Raw genomic sequence first — 27,479 nt, forward strand, 5'->3', positions numbered from 1 at the left:
AGGCTTCTTCAGTTCTTGTGAAGTTGTACCCAGGATGGATCTCTGCTAGGCAATATTATTATCATTTAGCAACCCTTTTGGCTTGTACGAGAGGACACTGAGAAAGAACATTTTGTAAGAAGTCTTCGGAGAGGGGCGGCATACAAATCTAATAAATATTATTATTATTATTATTATTATTATTATTATTATTATTATTATTATTATTATTATTATTAAGCAGCATATGTTTATATTTCACCAAAACGTTTCAGTAGCTTTAGGAGTGCTTCCTAATGCAGGGGGGAAATCAGAGAAGGCCAGATGCTGAAGCTGGAACTCAAATGCTTTGACCACCTAATGAGAAGGAAGGACTCACTGGAGTAGAACCTAATGCGGGGAAAGATTGAGGGCAAAAGAAGAAGGGGATGACAGAGAACGAGGTGGCTGGATAGGAGTCACTGAAGCAGCAGGCGTTAGCTTAAATGGACTCCAAAGGATGGTAGAGGACAGAAAGGCCTGGAGGAATTTTGTCCATGGGATCGCGATGGGTCGCAACTAACAATAATAACAATTGTTAAGTTCATAACTCGGTTATTTAATGAACCCGACTTCCCCATTGACTTTCCTTGTCAGAAGGTCACAAAAGATGACTTCCCTCCCTCACCCCCGGACACAGTAACTGTCAAAAATATGGGTCAATTGCCAAGCATCTGAATTTTGATCACATGATCATGGGCCTTGCTGCAATAGTCATAAGAGTGAAAAAACAGTCATAAGTCATATTTTTCTGTGACATAACTTTGAAAGGTCACCATACGGACTGTTGTAAGTGAAGGACTGGCTCTACTTACATTTGCATTGCATTCTTTTTGCTATGAAGTATAGATTTCACGAGATTTATTTCTTTGGACGGTATTGTGTAAATAAGGGGTGTCAAACTCACATTGTCATGGCAGTGTCATGTGACATCGCGGGACTTCCCCCCATTTGCTAAACTGGGCATGGGCAGTGCGTGACACATCAGGCCCAAGGGCCGGGAGTTTGACAGCCCTAGTTTAAATCATTAAAAGGGACTAACTGCTTTATATATTTATTTCTTTTTTAAAACAAAGTTTTATAAAGTTTTTATAGTTTAACGTTTAAACAATACAGTTTATTGTTATTCTCCACCATACATCCATACCTATACCTAATTCATAACAAAATACACATAATTATACATTTCTATTTCATAAAACATAAACCAATATCCTAATTTATATTTCTTTCTGTCTGGGAATGAAATATAGAATTTGTAGGAAACAGGTGGATATATGAGTTCAGCTTCTGTGCTTAGTTTGAAACCACGCACAATCTCTTTTTTCTCTATACATTCGGTATAAAAATAGGTCCATCTGACTAGGGTTCAGTGAAGATTTATGAGACAAAGTCTGAAAAGTACATAAAATATGAGAGCAATGAAAAAGAAGAGGCAGGAAAAAATAATACAAGGAGTCTGGAATTCAGTAATCAATCAGAAGTGTCATAAAAAGTCCATGAATAAACCATAGGGAATCTCTTTGCTTATTGATAATGAAATTTTTATCCCATTCTTCAGTGGGATATAAGTTGCTGTGGGATATACATTCCACCCAGCCTTTGGTTTCTTATTCAAATAGTAAGAAAGAGGGAAGCTGTTTTTGCCCTCCTCAGGCATTGAATTATGGGTGTGGCACTCGTGCATGCGCAATATTTATTTATTTATTTATTTATTTATTTATTTATTCATTCATTCATTCATTCATTCATTCATTCATCCAATACACAAATACATAGGAAGAAAAATAGACATGTGGTAATATATATGAGGGTGAAAGTTAACTTAGAGGAGAGGATATATGAAAGGAAGAGAATAAATTAGATAGATGAAAGGAAGGAAAGACAATTGGACAGGGGACGAAAGGCACACCAGTGCACTTATGTACGCCCCTTACTGGCCTCTTAGGAACCTGGAGAGGTCAATCGTGGAGAGTCTAAGAGAGAAATGTTGGGGGTTAGGGGTTGACACAATTGAGTCCGGTAATGAGTTCCACGCTTCGATAACTCGATTGTTGAAATCATATTTTTTACAGTCAAGTTTGGAGCGGTTCGTATTAAGTTTGAATCCGTTGCGTGCTCTTGTGTTATAGCGGTTGAAGCTGAAGTAGTCATTGACCAGTAGGACGTTGCAGCATATGATTTTGTGAGCAATACTCAAATCGTGTTTTAGGCGCCATAGTTCTAGGCTTTCCAGGCCCAGGATTGTTAGCCTAGCGTGTGTGCATGCTTTTTTTGGCACCCAAGGAAAAAAAGGTTCGACATCACTAGTATAGGGTTTCCTGCCTAAGCAGAAGGTTGGACTAGAAGACCTCCAAGGTCCCTTCCAACTCTGATATTCTATATACATTCTATATACAATTCTCCAAGAGTCGGACATAACCAAATAGTTAAACAACAAGAATGTATTCAGCAATGATCTTTCCCCACCTCTTCTTAGCAGATAGCTGATTCCTGGCCTTTTCCAGTCTGGTGAACTTTACCTTTTAATCATTTTTTTGAGCTTTCCAAAGCTGATAAAAAACTCTGGGGCTTTGCACTCCACGCATCCTATTGCAAAATTCTACTATAATCTTGAGTCATGTTGGCAGAATTGTTCCATCTGTGTGGATGCTGCATTCCAGCTGGAAAATTATGCTGAGAACTTGAGGGGGAGGGGGGAGATGGGGTCGACAGGAAGGATGTTGTGCAGTTGTGGACATTTCGCCTCGCAAAACAAAATCAATACAGCTCTTCTTTGACTTAACAACCACAATTGAACCCAAAGGGGACACAATCTGAGGTTAGTTGGGGGAAAGATCAGAAGCAACGTGAGAAAATATATTTTTTTCTGAAAGAGTAGTAGATGCTTGGAACAAACTTCCAGCAGACGTGGTTGGTAAATCCCCAGTAACTGAATTTAAACATGCCTGGGATAAACATATATCCATTGTAAGATAAAATACAGGAAATAATATAAGGGCAGACTAGATGGACCATGAGGTCTTTTTCTGCTGTCAATCTTCTATTTAAAAAACAATTAAAAAAACTTCTGAAACCCAATTAAATTTAAAAACTAATTGGTCTAAAACCCCAGTACATTTAAAAACCAGTCACCCCCATTTAAAATGTTTGATGGTGAGAAATGCATCTGTAGAGATTTCTTAAAAAGTTGACTCTTTTCACAATAGCCTAAGCTTGATTGTAGTACTGTATATGCTTAACATGTCCATTAGACAATCATTGTGGTCGGATTAAGTTTAAGAAAGAATATCCTACCTTAGTATCTGTGGCTCATTTAAAGGTAGTGCTTGATTTATGACCATAATGGAATCTGTCCAGTACAGTCATAAGCCACGACAGTCATTGTTCTGCTGGCGTGTTTCAACCGCCTGTAACTAGAGGGTAACTAGTCCAGGAAGACACACACCACATGATGAAAGGAAAACCCAAAAGTTTTTATAAATAGAAAAACAGAAACGGCTCCCTTTTTAAATGTGAAAGGGATTTTCTGGTACACACAAGGCACAGGTGAAATGCAATCCAATTGCTCACCCAATAACTGGGAAATTGAGTCCAATTCTAAAGTCCTGAACAAGAAAAAACCACGATGTTGACGAAACAATGAATCAGATAAACTGCCATGAGGCTAACACACCAGGCTGCACTTTTATCTGTAGCACTAATTACAGCAGCCCCACCCATCCACAGGTGGCCTCATTTTCTCTTGTAATAATCCTTCAGTTGTTGTCTCCTATGTATCATTCTACGCATGCGTGGATGTGTCATTAATTCTTGTTCAGAATCCAGGGATGATACAGATGATTGATCTCCTCCTGGGCTGTCTGCCAAACTCCCCTCTTCCCTGTCACTCACGCTTCCTTAGTCAGAGGAGACAGATTCTACTGGAAGCAAAACAGGCCTGCGGCATGTTGATGTCTCCCCCTCATCCACCTCCACATTGCTTGGGGCAGGAGCTGGGCCAGAGCTAACCACAATAGTCATAAAGCAAAAAAGTTATAAAACGAGGTCACAGGACTGCAGGATGCTGCTAAAAGCACAACAGATTTGGAAGTCGTCTAATACAACCCCTGTTCAGCCAGGAACCACTATACCTTTGATGGCGAACCTATGACACGTGTGCCAGAGTTGGCAGGTAGCCCCCCTCTCTGGGCATGCGAACCGCCACCCAAGTTCTGCTCTGTCATGGGCAATTCTGGGTATTGAAGTCCACACGTCTTAAAGTGGCCATTGTTGAAAAACACTTGCCAATAAAATTAATGTTTTCCTGTATTCTTTAATATTTTGTTTTCATGGATCTGGGCCAATTGTTGAAGCAACATTTATCATGAACTAAGTGAAATGAAATTAATATTAGACTCTGAGTCACAATTCTGATTTGTGATCTAAAACAAGTTCACGAGTTATTTTTCATCCCTAGTTGCCTCATCTGTAAAACCAGAAAACTTATGATTTATCTGCCAGGTACACTGCGCAGTGGAGTGAGATGAGAAAATAATTTACCCTAAGCTTTAAAGAAGCATATAAGCATTGAATTAATCCAACACTATAGACAAATTATTTCCAGATGGAAAATCAAATGGATTTTTTACCCTATTTGAAATCTGAAGTCTCAAAATAAAATTGGAAAGACATGAGGATTACTTTTTTCCCCCAAGGATTTTTAATTATTTCAAATTCTCCTCCCCAACTTAACTGAAAATTGGGATTATAAAATAATTGATTATACAATGGGGGGGGGGGGGGGGGGAAGTATTTTTTTTGGTAATAAATAGTAGATATCCAATAATGCCATTTCTTCAAGTTTCTGCCATTAGCTACCGAACATTAATTATGCTTTCAAGAGAGAGGTTTATTGCCAAGTTTGGGGTTTTAGAGAGAGATTGCCTGGAGAAAGTATTTCATTTTATGAACTGTATTTTTCTGGCGCATGTTGCACAATGTATTTTTATGAGCAACAAGTCCATATAATAAAAAGTGAGTATATTTTTGTAAGTATGTGATAAAATGCTGTATATAGGTCATAAAGTTTAAGTTCTTTTTTTTTTTTTTTACATTAAAAAGAAATCCTGGGGGGAAAAATGCTCTCTAATTTCTGAAAACGTTGTGTTTTAAAATTTCTCTTTGGGTTTTTTGCAGATTGTGGTTTCCTTGGTGAATGGGCGTCCAGGAGCCATGAATTTCTCGTATTCCCCTCTTCTGCGGAATTTCACCAAAGCGACAAATATCCGTTTACGCTTCCTGAGAACCAACACTCTGCTCGGGCATCTGATGGGGAAGGCCTTGAGAGATCCCACTGTGACCAGGAGGGTGAGTGGTTTCTACAATTTCTTTTGAATTGTAAGCTGGGTTACTGCCACTAGTCCAGTTGTTTTGGGAGATGGATGAGAAATTAACATTACTCAAGGCCCACGGGCTGAATCAGGCCCACTGGGATGAAGCCTGCGCGGTTGCCGTGGAAACAGTGAAGACCCAGCTAAAATGCCCCCCCCCCCCCCAGCTCCATTTTGCTGTCAAAGGGCTGTGGAGGCTGTCACGGCCAAAAACGGAGGCCGCCCGTTTTTGCTGGCTGTAAATGGGGCTCATTTAATGACTGCGCAATTTGGTGATGGATGTTCCAGTCCCGACTATAGTTTTAAATCAAGGTCCACCTGTAATATGTAATATGGTGTAATATGTGCACCAGTTGCGACCCTACTTGGACCGGGAGTCACTGCTCACAGTCACTCATGCCCTCATCACCTCGAGGCTCAACTACTGTAATGCTCTCTACATGGGAGGGGCACTGATCTCTGGGAGGGCAGGGGGTCGGAATATCCCTGTGTTGCTGGGGAGAGGCAGATATGGCGGGGGCCACAGAGTTAGCCGTTCCAGGGGAACGAGGGACCGTTGCTTAATAACGGTCCCCTGTTCTGGCTCTGTGAGCCCAATCTTGGGTACTGGTGATGAGTGTAACTCTGGCCCTGGGCTCAGGTTGCTGCTGTTGAATGCCAGGTCGGTGGTTAATAAAGCTCTCCTCATCCGGGATTTGATCCTGGATGAGGAGGCCGACCTGGCATGTATTACTGAAACCTGGCTGGGCCCGGAGGGAGGTGTTCCTCTCTCTGAAATTTGCCCAGCCGGGTTTCAGATATGGCATCAACCGCGACCCCAGGGGAGGGGGGGAGGAGTGGCTATTGTAGCCAGGGAGAGCCTTTGCCTGCGTAGACTCATTGCTCCGGAAATTGCAGGTTGCGAGTCTCTCTTGATGAAGTTGGACTTAGGAGTTCAGGTGGGCTTATTCCTCACGTACCTGCCTCCCAGCTGCGTGTCAAAAGCCCTGCCTGTGCTACTCGAGGAGGTAGCCGGGTTGGCGGTAGAGTTCCCCAAACTTATTGTCTTGGGGGACTTCAATCTGCCGTCACTCGGCGAAACCTCTGGGTTGGCACAGGAGTTCATGGCCACCATGACAGCCGTGGACCTGACTCAAGTAGTTCAGGGTCCGACTCACGAGGGAGGGCACGCACCTGACATGGTATTCCTTTCCGAGCAATTGAGTAATGGTCTGAGACTAAGGGGCTTAGAAGTGTTGCCTTTGTCATGGTCAGACCATTTTCTACTACGGCTTGACTTCCTGGCTCCAATCCTCCCCCGCAGGGAGGCGGAACCAATGAAGATGTTCCGCCCCAGGCGCCTGATGGACCCAGAGGGCTTTCAGACGGCGCTTGGGGTTATTCCAGAGGCACTCGTCCACAGTTCGGCGGAGTCTCTCGCGGAGGCCTGGAACAGGGCTGCAGCGGGGGCTCTTGACCGGATTGCGCCTTTGCGACCTCTCCATGGCGCTAGACCCCGTAGAGCCCCATGGTTCAACGAGGAGCTCCGGGAGTTGAAACGCCAAAAGAGACGTCTAGAGAAGCGATGGAGGAAGAGTAGGTCTGAATCTGATCGAACACTTGTAAGAGCTTTTATTAAGACTTACAAAGTGGCGCTCAAGGCGGCAAGATGCGCGTACCATGCCGCCTTGATTGCATCAGCGGAATCCCGCCCGGCCGCTCTGTTTAGGGTGACCCGCTCCCTTCTCAACCAGGGGGGAGCTGGGGAGCCCTTGCAGAGTAGTGCCGAGGATTTTAACACGTTTTTCGCTGATAAAGTCGCTCGGATTCGGGCCGATCTCGACTCCAATTGTATAACAGAGTCGACTGACAACGAGTCAGTCGAGGTGACTGGGGCACGTACTTGTCCACCTGTCTGGGAAGAGTTTGATCTGGTGACACCTGATGAAGTGGACAAGGCCATCGGAGCTGTGAGTTCCGCCACCTGTTTACTGGATCCGTGTCCCTCCTGGTTGGTTTCGGCCAGCAGGGAGGTGACACGGAGCTGGGCCCAGGAGATTACCAACGCTTCCTTGGGGAGGGGAGTTTTTCCATCACTCTATAAAGAAGCGCTTGTGCGCCCCCTCCTCAAGAAGCCCTCCCTGGACCCAGCCGTACTCAACAACTATCGTCCAGTCTCCAACCTTCCCTTTATGGGGAAGGTTGTCGAGAAGGTGGTGGCACTCCAGCTCCAGCGGTCCTTGGAAGAAGCCGATTATCTAGGTCCCCAGCAGTCGGGTTTCAGGGCCGGTTACAGCACGGAAACCGCTTTGGTCGCGTTGATGGATGATCTCTGGCGGGCCCGGGACAGGGGTTTATCCTCTGTCCTGGTGCTCCTTGACCTCTCAGCGGCTTTCGATACCATCGACCATGGTATCCTTCTGCACCGGCTGGAGGGGTTGGGAGTGGGAGGCACTGTCCTTCAGTGGTTCTCTTCCTACCTCTCTGGCCGGTCGCAGTCGGTGTTAGTGAGGGGCCAGAGGTCGACTCCTAGGTTTCTCCCTTGTGGGGTGCCTCAGGGGTCGGTCCTCTCCCCCCTGCTATTCAACATCTACATGAAACCGCTGGGCGAGATCATCCAAGGACATGGGGTGAGGTATCATCAATATGCGGATGATACCCAGCTTTACATCTCCACCCCATGCCCAGTCAACGAAGCGGTGGAAGTGATGTGCCGGTGCCTGGAGGCTGTTGGGGCCTGGATGGGTGTCAACAGACTCAAGCTCAACCCGGATAAGACGGAGTGGCTGTGGGTTCTGCCTCCCAAGGACAATCCCATCTGTCCGTCCATCACCCTGGGGGGGGAATTATTGACCCCCTCAGAGAGGGTCCGCAACTTGGGCGTCCTCCTCGATCCACAGCTTACATTAGAACAACATCTTTCAGCTGTGGCGAGGGGGGCGTTTGCCCAGGTTCGCCTGGTGCACCAGTTGCGGCCCTATCTGGACCGGGACTCATTGCTCACAGTCACTCATGCCCTCATCACCTCGAGGTTCGACTACTGTAATGCTCTCTACATGGGGCTACCTTTGAAAAGTGTTCGGAAACTTCAGATCGTGCAAAATGCAGCTGCGAGAGCAGTCATGGGCCTACCTAGGTATGCCCATGTTTCACCATCACTCCGCAGTCTGCATTGGTTGCCGATCAATTTCCGGTCACAATTCAAAGTGTTGGTTATGACCTTTAAAGCCCTTCATGGCATCGGACCAGAATATCTCCGAGACCGCCTCCTGCCGCACGAATCCCAGCGACCGATTAGGTCCCACAGAGTGGGCCTTCTCCGGGTCCCGTCAACTAAACAATGTCGGTTGGCGGGCCCCAGGGGAAGAGCCTTCTCTGTGGCGGCCCCGGCCCTCTGGAACCAACTCCCCCCGGAGATTAGAACTGCCCCTACTCTTCCTGCCTTCCGTAAACTCCTTAAAACCCACCTTTGCCGTCAGGCATGGGGGAACTGAAACATCTCCCCCTGGGCACGTTTAATTTATGCATGGTATGTCTGTGTGTGTGACTGTTAGCATATGGGGTTTTTTAAATATTTAAATATTTTAAATTGTCTGATTGCTTATGATTTGTTTTTTACATGTTGTGAGCCGCCCCGAGTCTTCGGAGAGGGGCGGCATACAAATCTAAGTAATAAAATAAAATAAAATAAATAAAAAATAAAATGGGGCTGCCTTTGAAGAGTGTTCGTAAACTTCAGATCGTGCAGAATGCAGCTGCGAGAGCAATCATGGGCTTTCCCAAATGTGCCCATGTTATACCAACACTCCGCAGTCTGCATTGGTTGCCGATCAGTTTCCGGTCACAATTCAAAGTGTTGGCTATGACCTATAAAGCCCTTCATGGCACCGGACCAGATTATCTCAGGGACCGCCTTCTGCTGCACGAATCCCAGCGACCGGTTAGGTCCCACAGAGTGGATCTTCTCCGGGTCCCGTCAACTAAACAATGTCGTTTGGCGGGACCCAGGGGAAGAGCCTTCTCTGTGGTGGCCCCGGCCCTTTGGAACCAACTCCCCCCAGAGATTAGAATTGTCCCCACCCTCCTTGCCTTTCGTAAGGTACTTAAAACCCACCTCTGCCGTCAGGCATGGGGGAACTGAGATATTCTTTCCCCCTAGGCCTTTACAATTCTATGCATGGTATGTATGTATGTATGATTGGTTTTTATATAATGGGTTTTTAATCGTTTTTAGTATTAGATTACTATTGTACACTGTTTTATTGTTGCTGTTAGCCGCTCCGAGTCTCCGGAGAGGGGCGGCATACAAACCCAATAAATAAAATAAAATAAATAAATAAATATTATTCAGCCCAAGGTCTACTGTGATATTATTCAGCTGTCACTTTTTTGGAATGACTACCAGTTCGCTTCCTCCTGTGCCGCATGGCAAAAAAACCCCAAACCCAAAAAACAGATGGCGACCGCATGCACAGTGCCAGAACTTGGCTTCTGCACATGCTCTGAAAGAAAATAAAAATAAAAACAATTTTTTTAAAAAAAGATGGCGGGACCAACAGACCAGCACCGACTGGTCTGCCTTAGTGACATCATTGTTATATCACCAGTGGGCTGCTACCGATTCGGACGCACCAGTCCAAACTGGGAAGAACCCATCCCTGATTTGATTGCCCAACCAAAGCTAGTTTTGCTGTTGAGTGAATATTTATGATTTTTTTCACAGTGGTGAGAATTCTGCAGCATTGGGTTGGTTGTTTTTTTCTTTTTTCTTTTTTGCAAATTGACGAAGGAACCTCTGTTTTTCTAGTATTACTACAGCATAAAAGATATCAGTATCGGAGGACGTTGTGTCTGCCATGGTCATGCTGATGTGTGTGATGCCAAGGACCCTAAAGATCCTTACAGGTAGGTCTTCTTTGAAAAATCAATGGTCACTTAAACGACTATTACATCAGCCCCATAGTCACATGATCAAAATTCAGATTTGTTATTTATTTATTACAGTTAGAAGGGACCTTGTAGATCATCTAGCCCAACCTCCTGCCTAAACAGGAAATCCTACACCACTTTGGACAAATGGCAGTCCAGTCTCCCCTTGAAAGTCCCAAGTCTTCGGAGAGGGGCAGCATAGAAATCCTATCAATCAATCAATCAATCAATCAATCAATCAATCAATCAGTGTTGAAACTATCATAACCTCCGCAGGCAAGCTGTTGCACTGGTTAATCGCTCTCATAAGTCAGAAAGTTCCTCTTTATTTCCAGGTTAGATCTCTCGGGTCAGCTTCCATCTGTTATTCCTTGTCTGGCCCTCTGGTGCTTTGGAAAACAGCCTGACCCCCTCCTCTCTGTGGCAGCTATTCGGGTTTTGGAAAACTGCTATCCTGTCTCCCCTGGTCCTTCTCTTTGCCAAATGCCCATGCCCAGTTCCTGCAACTGCTCTTCGTATGAGCATAAGCGCACTAGAGTGCCTTCCGACCTCTGTCCTATTGTCTCTCCTATATTTATTTATTTATTTATTTATTTATTTATTTATTTATTTATTTATTTATTTATTTATTTATTTATTTATTTTATTTATTTATTTATTATTTAGATTTGTATGCCGCCCCTCTCCGCAGAAAACAATTTACAACAAATCTATATCCCATATATCTTCTCTTCTATCCCTATATTTTTCTTCTATTCTCTCATTGATTATTTTATCCCATACTCTATCTTCTATTCTTTCTCTAATTCTATTTCCTCGAAGGTGTCCTCTATTACCTTCATTGTGTATTATTGTGTATTGGACTAAATAAATGGATGGATGGATGGATGGATGGATGGATGGATGGATGGATGGATGGATGAATGAATGTTATAATCTCCAGTCCCCCTAATCATCCTGGTTGCTCTTTTCTGCACTTTCTCTAGAGTTTCAATTTCTTTTTTGTAGTGTGGTGACCAAAACTAAATGCAGTACTCTAGATGTGGTCTAACTAAGAATAGAATAGAATAGAATTTTATTGGCCAAGTGTGATTGGACACACAAGGAATTTGTCTTGGTGCATATGCATATAAGGCTTTATAGAGTGGCATTACTACCTTCCTAGTCCTAGATTTTATCTTGATGCTTGGGAACAGACTCATGTTTGTGATGGTTGCAATGTCCCAGGGTCATACAATCACTTTTGGAAACCTTCTGACAAGCAAAGTCAAGGGGGAAACCAAATTCATTTCACAACCGTGTTACTAACTTATTAACTGCAACGATTTGCTTAACTGCTGTGGCAGAAAAGGTCATAAAATGGAGTAAATATCGCTAAACAAATGTTTCACGTAGCAATGTAAATTTCAGACTTGACTGTGGTCGCTAAATCGAGGATTGCCTGTGCTAAATATTTCATAAAGAGGAATGCAGCCCTATATGGAGAGAGAAATGCCCACTGCTGTTCTGTTCGGGTCGTATGTGACCCGAAGCCAAGTTTGAGTCCCTGTAAAAAATTTTCCCTGCATATCTGAAACTTGAAATTTCATGACTTTTCATCATTTCAGGGGTTCTCTGTATGAGAATTTTTTTTGGGGGGTGGGGGGCTTAGTTTTTGCTGGGCAAAAAAACTTCCTAATGTTATGTTCGGGTCACATACGACCCGGACCGAAAATTCTTCATTTGAAGTGCTTATGTTTGGTCGATTTGAAAAAAATTTTCACTTGGAAAGTAGTCTGAACATGTCTGCACACAATGATATGAAAATTGAACTGAAAAAATTAATCCTTATTGGTTTATTTTGCACATAAATGTGCCTCCCCCCCGTTTTTGTGAAAGTTTTTTCAATTTATGGATAGTTTTGCTTGCAAAATGCATTCTATTTTACTGGAGTTGGTGTGGGATTGGTATCTTGAACATTTCTGAATATAAGAAAAATATAAAGGAACTGAAAAAAATGATTCTTACTGGTTTTTTAACATCAGAAATAACCCCCCCCCCCTCGGCTGCTTGCAACCATTTTAACTTTTTATTTTTTTATGCTCCAAATCCGAAATATTCTTTAAAATCTTAGGCATTCATTTACTCAATTTAACAATGCTGATCATCAAAAAATATTTTTGGGGTGGTGGCTAATTGTTTTCTGGGCAAAAAAAAATCATAACTTCGAGTCTGTTTCTGTTCGTATATGACCGGACCAAAAATAATTTTTTTAGGTACTTGAATTTGATCTTTTTGAAAACTTTTTCAACTGGAAAACTAGTTTGAACATTTATGAACATAATGATATGAAAATTGAACTGGAAAAATTGAGACTTATACAGTATTTTCATTTTGATCAAAAAGCCCCTCCCCCCCTCCTTTCTGAATTTCGTGTCAATTTCTATTTTTTAAGGCTACAAATCCCTAAGGAATTTTCCCCCAAAAGGTTTGATATACTAAATTGAACATTTCTGAATATAAGAAAAATATAAATGAACTGGAAAAAATGGTTCTTATTGGTTTATTTTTGCCACAAAAGGGCCACCCCCCCTCGACCTTGCTGTGTGCCATTATTGTCACTTGTTATACATATTTGGCTAGAAATATTTGGAATATCCTTTTGAAAATCAACCACATTGTAGCCAGAGAACTAATTTTATGAAACAAATCCATTTTACTAAAAAAAAGTATGCAAGTTTGAAATTAACAGCATAATTTTTATATAAATTGAAATACAGTGGAACCTCGACATACGAGCCGCTCTACTTACGAGCTACTCGAGATAAGAGCTGGGAGGGGAGCGACATTTTTGTTCGCCTCCCGAGCTCACATTCGGGATACGAGCGCCAAGGAGCTGTCTCCTGAAGCCGAACGCTAACTTCCGCGTTCGGCTTCAGGAGACAGCTCCTTGGCGCTCGTATCCCGCGTGTTTTAAAAGGTTGCAGCCGGCCTGAGGGGCTCGGGGGGGTGCTGGCAAGCCCCCAAGGCCGGCTGCAACCTTTTAAAACACCCGCGCTGCTTCGCAGCTGTCTCCTGAAGCCGAACAGCTGTGAAGCGGCGCGCGTGTTTTAAAACGTCACAGCCGGCCTGGGGGGCTCGGGGGGAAGCCCCCGAGCCCCCCAGGCCGGCTGCCACGTTTTAAAACACCCGCGCCGCTTCGCAGCTGTTCGGCTTCAGGAGACAGCTGCGAAGCGGCGCGCGTGTTTTAAAACGTCACAGCCGGCCTGGGGGGCTCGGGGGGAAGCCCCCGAGCCCCCAGGCTGGCTGCGACGTTTTAAAACACCCGCGCCACTTCGCAGCTGTCTCCTGAAGCCGAACAGCTGCGAAGCGGCGCACGTGTTTTAAAACGTCACAGCCGGCCTGGGGGGCTCGGGGGGAAGCCCCCGAGCCCCCCAGGCCGGCTGCTTCTCCGCTGACTCCTGAAGCCAAAAGCCAAAGGCGAACTTCCGCGCTTCAGGAGTCAGCTGAGAAGCGGCGGGCTGTTTTAAAAGACTGCAGCCGACCTGGGGGGCTTGCCAGCACCCACCCCCCACCCCCCAACTTGGAACCGCGGCTGGCGGCGGCGGAGGAAGGCGAATGCGGCTTGGAAGCTGGGAGGGGGGCGGAATGTCTTTGGCCACTTAGCTCTTCCGCCCCCCTCCCAGCTTCCAAGCCGCATTCGCCTTCCTCCGCCGCTGCTGGGCTGCGCGTGGCGGGAGAAGCCCGGACAACGGCGGAGCGCTGGGCAGCACTACCGCTTTCCTTCCCGTCGCGCCTTCCAAAGCAGCGCTGGGCGAAAGAGAGCGGGCGGCCAGCGGCAGAAGGCGAGAGATGCCTCTTCGTGCGCTAGATCTCGGGGGTTGGGGGCGAGCTTGCCACCAGGCTCGGCTGGGGGGGGGGGGCTTGGCTTCTACGTGGGGGGGGGGGGCGGCCGAGTCCGGCTCCCGCCACTGACGCGCCCCTCTGACGGCATTGCTGGCGTTCCAGGCGAGCCGCCCGGCGTAAGCAGCGGTTTCGTGGGTGCTGGCAAGCCCCCACCACGTTACTTCGCTCCTGTCCTGGCTAAATCGTGTGGCAGCAAACATGCTTTGGGAGTTTGGCTGGGGGGGAGGGAGTTAGGAAGGTGGAAAGCATGTTTGCTCCCATGGGGAAGGGAAAAGGGGGCGGCTTAAGCCCTTCCCTGTGCTTCGGAAGCCGCTGACGCGCCCCTCAGAGAAAGAGAGAGGGGGGAGAGAGAGAAAGAGAGGGCTAGAAAGAGAGAGAGAGTGAGAGATGCTCAGTGAGCCTTTCTTTGAAGTTGCCTTTCTTTCTTTCTCTTTTTCTTTCTCTCTTTTACCTTCCCTTCCTCTATTTCTTCTTTTCTTTCTCCTTCCCACCTTCTTCCCTCCCTCCCTCCCTTCACTCATTCCTCTCTTACTCTCCCCTTTCATAGGTTTCCTTGCTTCCTTCCTCTGTTCCTGTCCCTTCCCCCTTTCTTTCTTTCTTTCTTTCTTTCTTTCTTTCTTTCTCTCTCTTTTTCTTTCTCTCTTTTACCTTCCCTTCCTCTATTTCTTCTTTTCTTTCTCCTTCCCACCTTCTTCCCTCCCTCCCTTCACTCATTCCTCTCTTACTCTCCCCTTTCATAAGTTTCCTTGCTTCTTTCCTCTGTTCCTGTCCCTTCCCCCTTTCTTTCTTTCTTTCTTTCTTTCTTTCTCTTTTTCTTTCTCTCTTTTACCTTCCCTTCCTCTATTTCTTCTTTTCTTTCTCCTTCCCACCTTCTTCCCTCCCTCCCTCCCTCCCTTCACTCATTCCTCTCTTACTCTCCCCTTTCATAAGTTTCCTTGCTTCCTTCCTCTGTTCCTGTCCCTTCCCCCTTTCTTTCTTTCTTTCTTTCTTTCTTTCTTTCTTTCTTTCTTTCTTGCTCTTTTTCTTTCTCTCTTTTACCTTTCCCTTCCTCTATTTCTTCTTTTCTTTCTCCTTCCCACCTTCTTCCCTCCCTCCCTCCCTTCACTCATTCCTCTCTTACTCTCCCCTTTCATAAGTTTCCTTGCTTCCTTCCTCTGTTCCTGTCCCTTCCCTCTTTCCTTCCTTCCTTCCCACCCTCCGTCCATTCATTCATCCATTCATTATTCATTTATATGTACATGTACATTTCTTCATTAAAAACATGTCTTTCTGCATAATTTAGACTAACTTTGTGAGTTTTTTGAGGGCTGGAACCAATTAAAATTATTTACATTAATTCCTATGGGGAAAAGTCGTTCGAGATAAGAGCTGCTCGACTTAAGAGCCCAGGTCCGGAACGAATTAAACTCGTATCTCGAGGTACCACTGTAATTGAACACGGGGGGAGGCATACATTTATGTGCAAGATAAACCAATATGCATCAGTTCAATTTTCATATCATTATGATCAGAAATGTTCAACCTACCAATCCCACACCAGCTTTAGTAAAATAGAATGTATTTTGCTAGCAAAACTATCCATAAAGTGAAGAGTATTTCAAAAAAACGGGGGTGGCATGCATTTCATCAACAAAATAAACCAATATGCATCAATTTTTCCAGTTCAATTTTCATATCATTATGTTCAGAAATGTTCAAGCTACCAATCCCACACCAACTTTAGTAAAATAGAATGGATTTTACTAGCAAAACTATCCATAAAGTGAAAAAAATTCACAAAAACGGGGGGGGGCATGCATTATATCCGCAAAATAAACCAATAAGATTTACTTTTTTCATTTCAATTTTCATATCATTGTGTGCAGAAATGTTCAGACTACTTTCCAAGTGAAAAAAGTTTTCAAATTGACCAAACATAAGCACTTCAAATGAAGAGTTTTCGGTCCGGGTCGTATGTGACCCGAACATAATATTAGGAACTTTTTTCGAACAGAACAGCAGGGTTAAACAGATTTGTTTCAAAAATCACTGAGCAAAATGAACGTACAATGGATGAATTAGAGCAGGAATCTCCAATCTTGGCAACTTTGAGATTTGTGGACTTCAACTCCCAAAGCTGGCTCAGGAATTCTGGGAGTTCAAAGTTGTCAAAGAGACCCTTGAATTAGAGAGCAAGAGAACAGGAAGAAAAGGTTTGATTTTGCTTCTTGGGTACCGCAGGGCCTTTGACATTAAATCATGCCTAAATGTGGTTCTTATTATGACTAATGGGTGTAGCAGAACACTCAGTTATTCCTCTGTGGAAACCTTACATTGAGCCAAAAGCTACTGTTAAAAACTACATCTGGAGAATAGACAAGATACGGAAATAAAGTGAGGATGAATAGTGATTTCATATCTGTTTAAACTATATATTAAATATATTCAAAGAATGAAAAGATAACATCTGGAATCAGTGTTGGAGATTGAAATATGAATAGTTTACGATAAGTAGAAGGCACCACTTTGGACCCAAACCAAGAATTGTTATGAAAGAGAAAATGAAGTGTATTAATCCCAAACGTGCTTTTTTCAAGAGGCAACTGGAATTTTCTTGTTTTTGTTTGAAGACGTTTCGCTTCTCATCCAAGAAGCTTCTTCAGCTCTGAAGGTTCTTGGATGAGAAGCGAAACATCTTCAAAACAAAAACAAGAAAGTCCACTTGAAACATAGAAACATAGAAGACTGACGGCAGAAAAAGACCTCATGGTCCATCTAGTCTGCTCTTATACTATTTCCTGTATTTTATCTTAGGATGGATCTATGTTTATCCCAGGCATGTTTAAATTCAGTTACTGTGGATTTACCAACCACGTCTGCTGGAAGTTTGTTCCAAGGATCTACTACTCTTTCAGTAAAATAATATTTTCTCATGTTGCCTTTGATCTTTCCCCCAACTAACTTCAGATTGTGTCCCCTTGTTCTTGTGTTCACTTTCCTATTAAAAACACTTTCCTCCTGAACCTTATTTAACCTTTTAACATATTTAAATGTTTCGATCATGTCCCCCCCTTTTCCTTCTGTCCTCCAGACTATACAGATTGAGTTCATTAAGTCTTTCCTGATACGTTTTATGCTTAAGACCTTCCACCATTCTTGTAGCCTGTCTTTGGACCCGTTCAATTTTGCCTCTTGAAAAAGCACCTTTGGGACAACCATGACCTGGATGCTTGAGAATCTTCATAGGCATTTAGCTATGTGAAGAGTATTAATGTTAAATATTGAAGGAAACATCAAGCAATGCACTTCCTACTTATTGAATTCAGAATTGATGACAAAGAAATGAACATGGTAAACTGTTTGTTTTCCTGAGCTCAAGAATATATTGTCAGGTGCAAGAAATCAGGAGTTGGGATAGAGTTCAAAAATACGGTATGAGTTTATTTCATGCTATCTTTACACAACAAGAATCTACTGATATACTAAAGTTTGAGACAAATTGGTGCTAGATAAGAATCAATGGAATTCACAGGGCTGGATTTATGTCTCTTACTGCAGTGTAGAGACTTCAAACTGATGACACATTTCACTCTGCTCTTCAGTTCAGCCTGGCCATCTCCTACATCTATAAAGATGGACTGAAATTTAGGAGATTAATCCTAGAAAGGATGGCAGACATGGATATTGTGAAGTGATAGAATTAAAGATAGTTCCCGATATGGATTGCAAGAAGAACCAATCACGAATCTAATACAGGTTGAAGAATTGAGCATTACTTTAGATAATTCACCTTGTTCTATTGAAATTTCATTTCTACCTCTTGTAGATGCAATACATCTGTGAACCAAACACAAGCTTTGTATCTACAAGTTCTTTATATCTACAGTACAAGTTCTATAGTTCTTCAGATAATGTTTGGATATAGACAAAAATATAATATGTTTTTGTTTTGCTATCTCCTTGATTTCAAAGCCTTATGTTACTAATAATCTCTTTGCTAACTTGGACCAAAAATCCCTTGTTAATACCAAATAAACTAAAAAGACAACATCTATTTGAAACAAAAAGTAGGCAATTAGTGGTTTTGGAAAGTCCCATGAAGATTATGTTAATTACATCAACCATTTCCTCTAGACATTTTCTTTATTATGTTTCCTTATCTTTTTTTCAGATAAATTTGGGATTTTCCCACAATGGAATACCATTGCTTTTGTTCTTGCTGCTGGTACCAGTAAATAAATTGTTGCATGGTTTCTGAAATTAATTTATAGTGAAATCTGTAGAAGGACAAGTAAGATAATCTTTTTTAAAGTAAAAAAGGGCATGTTTTTGGACCCATGTGTTTTAAAATGTTAGGATAAATAGAAAATTAAAATGAGGAAAAGAGCGAAGAGGAGGAACAGCTCAATTTTTAACTCAGGAAAAAACCTTCAGCAGACTGATTAATTTTGATAAGTCTTTTTTCTCCCAATTTTGATAACGAGCCAGTTCATAAATAGAGGCAATCAGAGATTAACAGAGAATTCATAAACAATCCATTTCCCCAGTCCTAATCTGAAAATTAAGAATGTGCCATCTTTACATCACATAGTGGTGGGTTGCTCCTGGTTTGGACCAGTTCTTAGAAGTGGTAGTTGTGGCGTTTTCAATGAAAGTGAAACATTTTCAAGGGAAAAAAAATCAAGAAAGTCAAATTGTATTTAGGAAAAATATCTATGGGACAGCCGTAAACTGGATGATTGAGAATCTCCATCGACATTCTGCAAATGAAAGTTCTTGTGTTACATCTAGAAGTGCGCTGCTGCTGTAATGCCTAATTGCGTGCAGCCCCGTGGCTCTGGAACGCGAGCGTGGGATCAAGCGCAATTACGCTTCCTGTACCTGCGACTTGGTTACCTGCATAGGTGCAGGAAGCGCAGTTGTGCTCGATGCCACACTCGCATTCCAGAGCTGCGGGGCTGCGCGCAATTAGGCTTTCCGGCAGCAGCCCACCTCTGGTGACATCTCTAGGTTTTCAAAACCTTGTATTTCGTAATAGCTACCGGTATTTTACAAGAGGTTCTTGAGTCATGTCCCTTGAGTAGAGAAGCCAACAGAATACTCCTGATGTACGGCATGTGTCTGTTTAGTCTCATAGTGTACATACTCACTAGTGAAAAATGTAAACTCTCAGAAGGACATTGGCAGATTTGCTCATTCTCCACGCAGCTTGACATAAGCGGTATTGTGCAATGGATGCTGAGCTACAGGCAACGTAAAATGTTGGCTACTTCTCCCAACGAAATACAGTGGTACCTCTACCTAAGAATGCCTCTACTTAAGAACTTTCCTAGATAAGAACCGGGTGTTCAAGATTTTTTTGCCTCTTCTTAAGAACCATTTTCTGCTTAAGAATCCGAGCCTGGAAAAATTTCCCAGGAAATTTGAGAGCGGCACGAAGGCCCGGTCAGTTTCCTGCCATTCCCCAAGGGTTTCTCTCTCTGGCGCAGTGTAAGGGAGGCAGTCTCGTGCCGGGTGTATGGGAGGCGCGTGCTCCTGTTCACCACCTCAGAGTCCCTCTTTTTTTCCTTAAGCCTTAAAGTTTTGGATTTTTTTGATTCCCCTTACCTCACCTTCTTCCTTTGGCAGCGACTGTCCTCCTCCCTTTCTTCTTCCTCCTCCTCCCACCCAAATTCCACGCTTTTGTTTCTTTCCTATTGGGCTTGCATGCATAATTTGATTCCTATGGGAAAAAAATACTTCTACTTACAAACTTTTCTACTTAAGAACCTGGTCACAGAATGAATTAAGTTCTTAAGTAGAGGTACCACTGTACATGGAGTATTTGTTTCTTAATTTCTAGACCAGGGGTCAGTAATACACGGCTGTGGTGCCACATGTGGCTCTTTCATCCTTCTGCTGCAGTTTCCTGTCACCCGGTCGGCTCCACAATCGATAGGGCATTTGGTTAGGACAGGTAGAGGGAAAAGGAAGCTGCGCAGTAGGAGACTCTATGGTGGGGGAACCAGACTTCTGGTTGGCAAAAGAAAAAGGATGCTGCGCTAGGAGGAGACTCTGTGGCGGGGGACGTGGACTTCCGGTTGGCCCCAGAATTGAACAGGGGGCTTCCAGTTAGATTGATGAATAGGGCCCAGGGTAAAGGGATGTCATTTTGAATTTAAAAGGAAGAAGGTTTGTGGATTGATATTTGATTGTATGATTGTAGTGTGTTTTTAGGGTTTTAAATTTATTTTTAACTGTAGCACTTTAATTATTGATTGTTCCTTTATCTTGCTGTAAGCTGCCCTGAGTCCCATGGGATTGGGCGGCATATAAATTTAAACAAACAAACAAACAAATAAATAAATGATGGTTACATTGGGAACATTTGCATTCATCGGAATACAGGTAGTCCTTGACTTACAACAGTTCATTTAGTGACCGTTCAAAGCTACAACAGGGGTGGGAAAAATGACTTATGACTATTTTTTCACACTTATAACCACAGCATCTCCATGGCTATGTAATGAAAATTCAATTGCTTGTCAACTGACTCATATTTATGATTGTTGGGGTATCCTGTCATGTGACACCCCCCCCCTTTTGCGACCTTCTGACAAGCAAAATTGATGGGGAAACCAGATTCGGTTAACAACCGAGTTACGAACTTTAACTATTCCAATGATTCGCTTAACAACAATGGCAAGAAAATTCATAAAATGTGCAATAATATTAAAGTTTGTTGCAAAAAATTAAAACCAGAAGCACACACAGATGACTGATTCAGCTGGATTCATAAGCTTCTTTATATACAAGAATATAGATGAAATAAATTTTACAATACCAATATAGATTCTTCTTCAAGCAGTTACAAGCAGCAGAGAACAGTTAGTTTCACTTCAGCAGCAGACAGGCACAGAGTGCACAAGAGAGCAGAGTGGACTAAGCCACGCCCAGCCTTAAGCTTTCAGTTTCATTTCTCTGCACAGACTCAGAAGTGGCTAGCTCCCATTGGCTCACTTTGTTGCTATGCTTATTCATTGGCTAACCTTGTTAACATGGCTCTCCCAGTTCATGAATATCTTAACAAAAGTCAAGGTCTACTTGTACAGTCATAAGTTGAGGATTACCTGCACTGCATCATTTGCTAGTTTTAAAGATGTGTTTTGATGCAGGACCTTTTCTACAAAGAGGTTTTCTGCAGCTAGTGCCCGAACAACAAAATGAAGCTTCAATATCCGAAGTTGTTCCAAAAAAAATAAAATAAATAAAGCATTCTAAATTTCAAGAGCTGGCACTGAAAAGCTGATTTTTTAGAGGGCAGGCATTCTGTGCATCACACTCTCTTATGGTGGACAGTTGTCCTTTCTGCATCCTCTCTGGGTGATTCAGAAATATTTGGTTTGCATTTTGTGGGAAAGAATGTTGTATTTTAGCCTAACAGGGCAGATCCTTTTCTTGGAAGGAAATGCATTTTTCTTATGTTCATGTCCTTTGTTTTTAAGACTCATCGGTCATTTTTGTCAAGATATCCAGGGTTGTGTTATAGCCATTGTTAGAGTCTGAAGCGGTGCTGGATAATTCTTCAGGACTCCCAGTTCTCTTTTAACAATCTGCTTTTCTCTCTGACATCCTGGAAACAACCTGTTTTTGCAGATCCTTCTCATGATGTTTCCAAATGTAAAATAAATGCACTTGGGGAAAAGGGATCCTCAATCTGAGTATTGTATTGGCAGTTCTGTGTTAGCAAAAACTTCAGAAGAAAAGGATTTAGGGGTAGTGATTTCTGACAGTCTCAAAATGGGTGAACAGTGCAGTCAGGCGGTAGGAAAAGCAAGTAGGATGCTTGGCTGCATAGCTAGAGGTCTAACAAGCAGGAAGAGGGAGATTATGATCCCACTATATAGAGTGCTGGTGAGACCACATTTGGAATACTGTGTTCAGTTCTGGAGACCTCACCTACAAAAAGATATTGACAAAATTGAACGGGTCCAAAGATGGGCTACAAGAATGGTGGAAGGTCTTAAGCATAAAACGTATCAGGAAAGACTTCATGAACTCAATCTGTATAATCTGGAGGACAGAAGGAAAAGGGGGGACATGATCGAAACATTTAAATATGTTAAAGGGTTAAATAAGGTTCAGGAGGGAAGTGTTTTTAATAGTGAATACAAGAACAAGGGGACACAATCTGAAGTCAGTTGTGGGAAAGATCAAAAGCAACATGAGAAAATATTATTTTACTGAAAGAGTAGTGGATCCTTGGAACAAACTTCCAACAGACGTGGTGGATAAATCCACAGTAACTGAATTTAAACATGCCTGGGATAAACATATATCCATCCTAAGATAGAATACAGAAAATAGTATAAGGGCAGACTAGATGGACCATGAGGTCTTTTTCTGCCGTCAGACTTCTATGTTTCTATGATATATGAGCTGGCAATATTTCAGCAGGTTTTGTGATGTGACAAAATTCAACTTATTTCTGAATGTGGATGCAGAATACTTGGTGATGCTTCTTTAATTCTTTCAAAAGTAGCCTTTCATTCTATTTATTTGTTTGTTTGTCAAACATGTATATATAGGATAGTAGTAGTTTGTATAAGCATAACATAAGTAAAAAGTAACAATGACGATAGGACAGTAGGAGAGGGACCGTAAGCACAATGGTGCCCTTACGCACACCTCTTACAGATTTCTTAGAAATGGGGAGAGTTCTAAGGTTAAGGTTTTTGGGGTTTGGGGAAGAAACCACAGAGTCAGGTGCATTCCAGGCTGAAGTAGTATTTTCTGCAGTCAAGTTTGGAGAAGTTTACATTTAGTTTGAATCTATTACGTGCTTGTGTATTGCTGCGGTTGAAGGTGAAGTAGTCATTAACAGGAAGGACATTTTCATATATGATTTTATGAACTACAGTGGTAACTCTACTTAAGAATGCCTCTACTTACAAACTTTTCTAGATTTGTTCAAGATTTTTTTGCCTCTTCTCAAGAACCATTTTCAAGATTTTTTTGCCTCTTCTCAAGAACCATTTTCAAGATTTTTTTGCCTCTTCTCAAGAACCATTTTCTACTTACAAACCGAGGGTCCAAAACTGTAACCAGAAAAGGCAGGGAGAAGCCTCTTTAGGCCCTCTCTAGGAATCTCCTGGGAGGAAACAGGGCCAGAAAAGGCGGAGAGAAGCCTCTGTGGGGCCTTTCTAGGAATCTCATGGGAGGAAACAGGGCCAGAAAAGGCGGAGAGAAGCCTCCATGGGGTCTCTCTAGGAATCTCCTGGGAGGAAACAGGGCCCCCACCCTCCCTGTGGTTTCCCCAATCACATAAATTATTTGCTTTTACATTGATTCCTATGGTAAAAATTGCTTCTTCTTACAAACTTTTCTACTTAAGAACCTGGTCATGCAACGAATTCAGTTTGTATGTAGAGGTACCACTGTGCATTTAAATCAGATCGGAGGAGTAATTTCTTCCTTCCTTCTTTTTTAAATCTGTCCAATAATTAGATGTGTGAATGGGAAAGATTCCTTCCTTCAGTGCTGTTGTGACTTTGAACCAACTGTTGTAAGCCGTGCATGATCTGTACTGGAGCAGAACGTTTGTTTAGCGTTGGTCTTACTGGTTACATGCAGAAGTAGAAGCGCCTTTGAAATTCCTGCAGTGGCTGGTACATCATTGTTTGTTTTTTTAAATAGAAGATGTATCTATTTTTAAATCCTGGATTATGAACACACTGCACAGTGTATATGTGTGGTGCCAGGGGAGGGAGAGGCAGGCCCCGAGGGGGGAAATGAGTAATTGTAGAGATAAAAGCTAGAACAGGATTATATTAACCATGCAGCTGACAGATAGTGTTTTTCTTGGGTGGGTACTGGGGAATGGAATTTTGTAGCATGAGGTCACCTCTTGATAAACCAGCAAATGGGACAAAATTCTTGCCAGGTACTTTCAGAAATGCCCATTTAAAAACACACACACACACATAACTACAAGCCACTGCAAATCCAGCTGATGAAATCCAACGTTGAAAGGTACAAACAGGTAGACCACGTACACAGGCACGAAAAATGGATTTTCTGCATTTTGAAACCACTTCTGGGTTTTGTCCTTGTGATTTGGGGGGGGGGGGACTTTTGATTTTGGTTTTGCTGATTAGACTGGGTTGGTTTTTTTAAAAAAAATAGAAATGAATAGTAAGATAGTCCTCAGCTTAAGATCACAATGGAGCTCAAAATTTATGTTGTGAAGTGAGACGTTCGTTAAGTGAATTTTGCCCCATTTTATGACCTTTTTGGCCTCAATTGTTATGTGAATCATTGCAGTTGTTAAGCTAGTAGAAATAGTATTTGGTCTTAGACTTATATACTGCTTCATAGTGGCTTTTACAGCCCTCTCTAAGCGATTTACAGACAGACAGTGTATTGCCACCAACAATCTGAGTCCTCATTTTACCCACCTTGGAAGGATGGAAGGCTGAGTCAACCTTGAGCCTACTGAGATTCGATCTGCCAAACTGCTGGCAGCTGGTGATCAGCAGAAGTAGCTTACTCTAACTACTGCACCACTGAGACTCTGTGCTGTAGACCATGATAGACCATGAGAACATAGACCAGCTGGTGCTCTAAACTCTAAAATTCAGGGTCACATAAAAGCGATTAGTATGATACATTCATACAGATGTTTGCATTGGATTCACTGCCCTTTTTATTTGTAGGCTACAGTGTGGCTGTCAACACAATACCTGCGGTGGGTCATGTGATCAGTGTTGTCCAGGATTCAACCAGTTGCCTTGGAAACCAGCCACTACCGACAGTGCCAACGAATGCGAACGTAAGTTTTGTAATAAACAGAAAACTGACACCTTCCCATCCACCTTCATGCTTCTTTACCTTACCTTTATTTAATAGCAATAGCATTTAGACTTATATACCGATTCACAGTGCTTTTCAGCCCTCTCTAAGTGTTTTACAGAGAGTAAGCATATTGCCCCCAACAATCTGGGTCCTCATTTTACCCATCTTGGAAGGATGGAAGGCTGAGTCAACTTTGAGCCCACTGAGATTTGATCTGCCAAACTGCTGGCAGCCAGTGATCAGCAGAAGTAGCACTACTGCACCACCCAGGCTCTGCTATTTAATTTAAGGTTCATAATTCAAGTTGATTTTCAAAATCAGAAGTCTTTCTGTCTCTCTCTGTCTCATCTCTTCCTCTTTCTTTCTCTGTCTCTTTCTTTCTCTGTCTCATATCTCTGTCTATATCTTTCTTTCTTTCTTTCTCTCTCTGTCTCTCTCCCTCTCTTTCTGTCTCTGTCTCATCTCTTCTTTCTTTGTCTATCTGTCTCTCTCTCTCTCATCCCTGTGTCGCATCTCTCTCTCTGTCTATATCTTTCTGTTTCTCTCTCTCTCTGTTTCTCTCCCTCTGTCTGTCTCTGTCTCATCTCTACCTTCCTCTTTCTCTGTCTGTCCCTCTCTGTCTCTCTCTCTTTCTCTCTCTCATCTCTTTGTCTCATCTCTCTCTCTCTCTCATTCTCAGAAAAGTTAATTTATTTATTTGTTTGTTTGTTAAATTTGTATGCCTGCCATCTCCCTAGGGACTCTAGGCCTTACAATCAAAATTAAAACACACAAATAATATTAAAACCTCTAAAAACAATTTAAGTCCAACAGTTAAAAAAAACATGCATACCATTTATGGCTGGAATTTAATCTTCCTCCCCCTGTCCTTACCAATTTCTATAGGAGGAGGATTGAGAGCATCCTGCCTTATTGTATTACTGCCTTGTTTGAAAGCATCACTGCTTCAGACAGGAAGGCGATGCAGAGAGTGGTGAGGACGGCAGAAAAGATCACTGAAAGTTCTCTCCCTTCTATCCAGGACATAGCATCTAAGCGATGCTTTAGCAGGGTCTCTGCGGGACTGTCTGGGATGCTATGATCCATCCTCTTCATAACCTGTTTTCCTTGTTACCTTCTGGGAGGGGGCTTCATCGTATCTGAAGCAGAACATCCAGATTCAGATTTTATTCCTTACAGTATCAACATGGTGAACCGAGTCTTCGGAGAGAGGCGGCATACAAATCTAATAAATTGAATTGAATTGAAATAGAACTCTAAAGCTTCCTCCTTCCTGCCATGTATTCAAGCTAGGCAGTGATTTTATCTTTTTGTGGGCTCCCCAGCCCTCTGGAATCAGCTCCCCCCAGAGATTCCTACTGCCCCCACCCTCTTCGCCTTCCATAAGAGTATGTCTGAGATGTCAATCAACACAGTTCCTGAGTGAATCTTTTTATTTATTTATTTTATTGCACATATTGGTGGTATACAAAGATATAACAATGTTTATATCCATGATACTAGTAATAGAGAAACATTAGGACAGGGGACGGAAGGCACTCTGGTGCACTTATGCACGCCCCTTACTGACCTCTTAGGAATCGGGAGAGGTCAACTGTGGATAGTCTAAGGGTAAAGTTTTGGGGGTTAGGTGATGATACTACAGAGTCTGGTAGTGAGTTCTATGCATCAACTACTCGGTTACTAAAGTCATATTTCCTGCAGTCGAGTTTAGAGCGGTTTATTTTAAATTTGTATCTGTTGTGTGCTCGTGTGTTGTTGTGGTTGAAGCTGAAGTAGCTGTTGATGGGAAGGACGTTGTAGCAGATGATTTTATGGGATGTGCTTCGGTTGTGTTTAAGGCGACGTAGTTCTAAGCTTTCAGTTAGGATTGATTCAGAAGAAATCCTTTGCCACCCATTAAGCATCTGGAAGCCTTTTTAAAAATCTTAAGAGTGACCAGCGGGAAATGTGAGAAAACTGGCTCCGAAAGAGTAAACTTTTGAGGCATTCAATATGTTCAGATCCAGCTTTCTCCCCACTTCCAACTTGGCAAGCATTGCTGGTTCTTGGCCCTAGTGTTATGCTCCACTTCACGGGATCCCTGTTGTTTTACATCTGTTGACGTTTCTGGCATTCTTCAAGGATGCCTGACCTAGAGAAATTAGACCTGGACTGGACTCAAAAGCATTAAGGAAGGTCACACCTGGTAGTTCTGGAAATGGAAAAGACCGGAACAATCACAAGGTTGCAGCTTAGTGTGGGAAGCTGACAAAACAGCCCAGAGCAAGACAGTGGAAAATTACTGCTGCTGTTGCCAAGACAGAAAACACAAAAAAACCTCCACTGCTTGAAGTCACTTGGTGCAAGGTTCAATTCAAAGAAAATGTTACTTTTACTTCGATCCAGGTATGGACGATGCTTGCAGACATTATTAAATTATTCAGGGTGGCTGAAAAGAGGACCAAATGCAAGGATCTCAATGATAGAAACATAGAAACATAG

General features: G+C 42.8%; 1 protein-coding gene across 1 annotated transcript in view; it reads left to right on the top strand.

Moving 5' to 3' along the window:
* The window catches only part of LAMA5 (laminin subunit alpha 5), a 241,453-nt gene that overhangs the window by 77,869 nt on the left and 136,105 nt on the right, over positions 1-27,479 (top strand). The window contains 3 exon segments of the mRNA XM_070744488.1: positions 5,197-5,367; positions 10,177-10,274; positions 24,857-24,972. Coding sequence (XP_070600589.1) covers positions 5,197-5,367; positions 10,177-10,274; positions 24,857-24,972 — 385 coding nt within the window.

This window comes from Erythrolamprus reginae, chromosome 3, assembly GCF_031021105.1.
Source record: "Erythrolamprus reginae isolate rEryReg1 chromosome 3, rEryReg1.hap1, whole genome shotgun sequence".
NCBI lineage: Eukaryota > Metazoa > Chordata > Lepidosauria > Squamata > Dipsadidae > Erythrolamprus > Erythrolamprus reginae.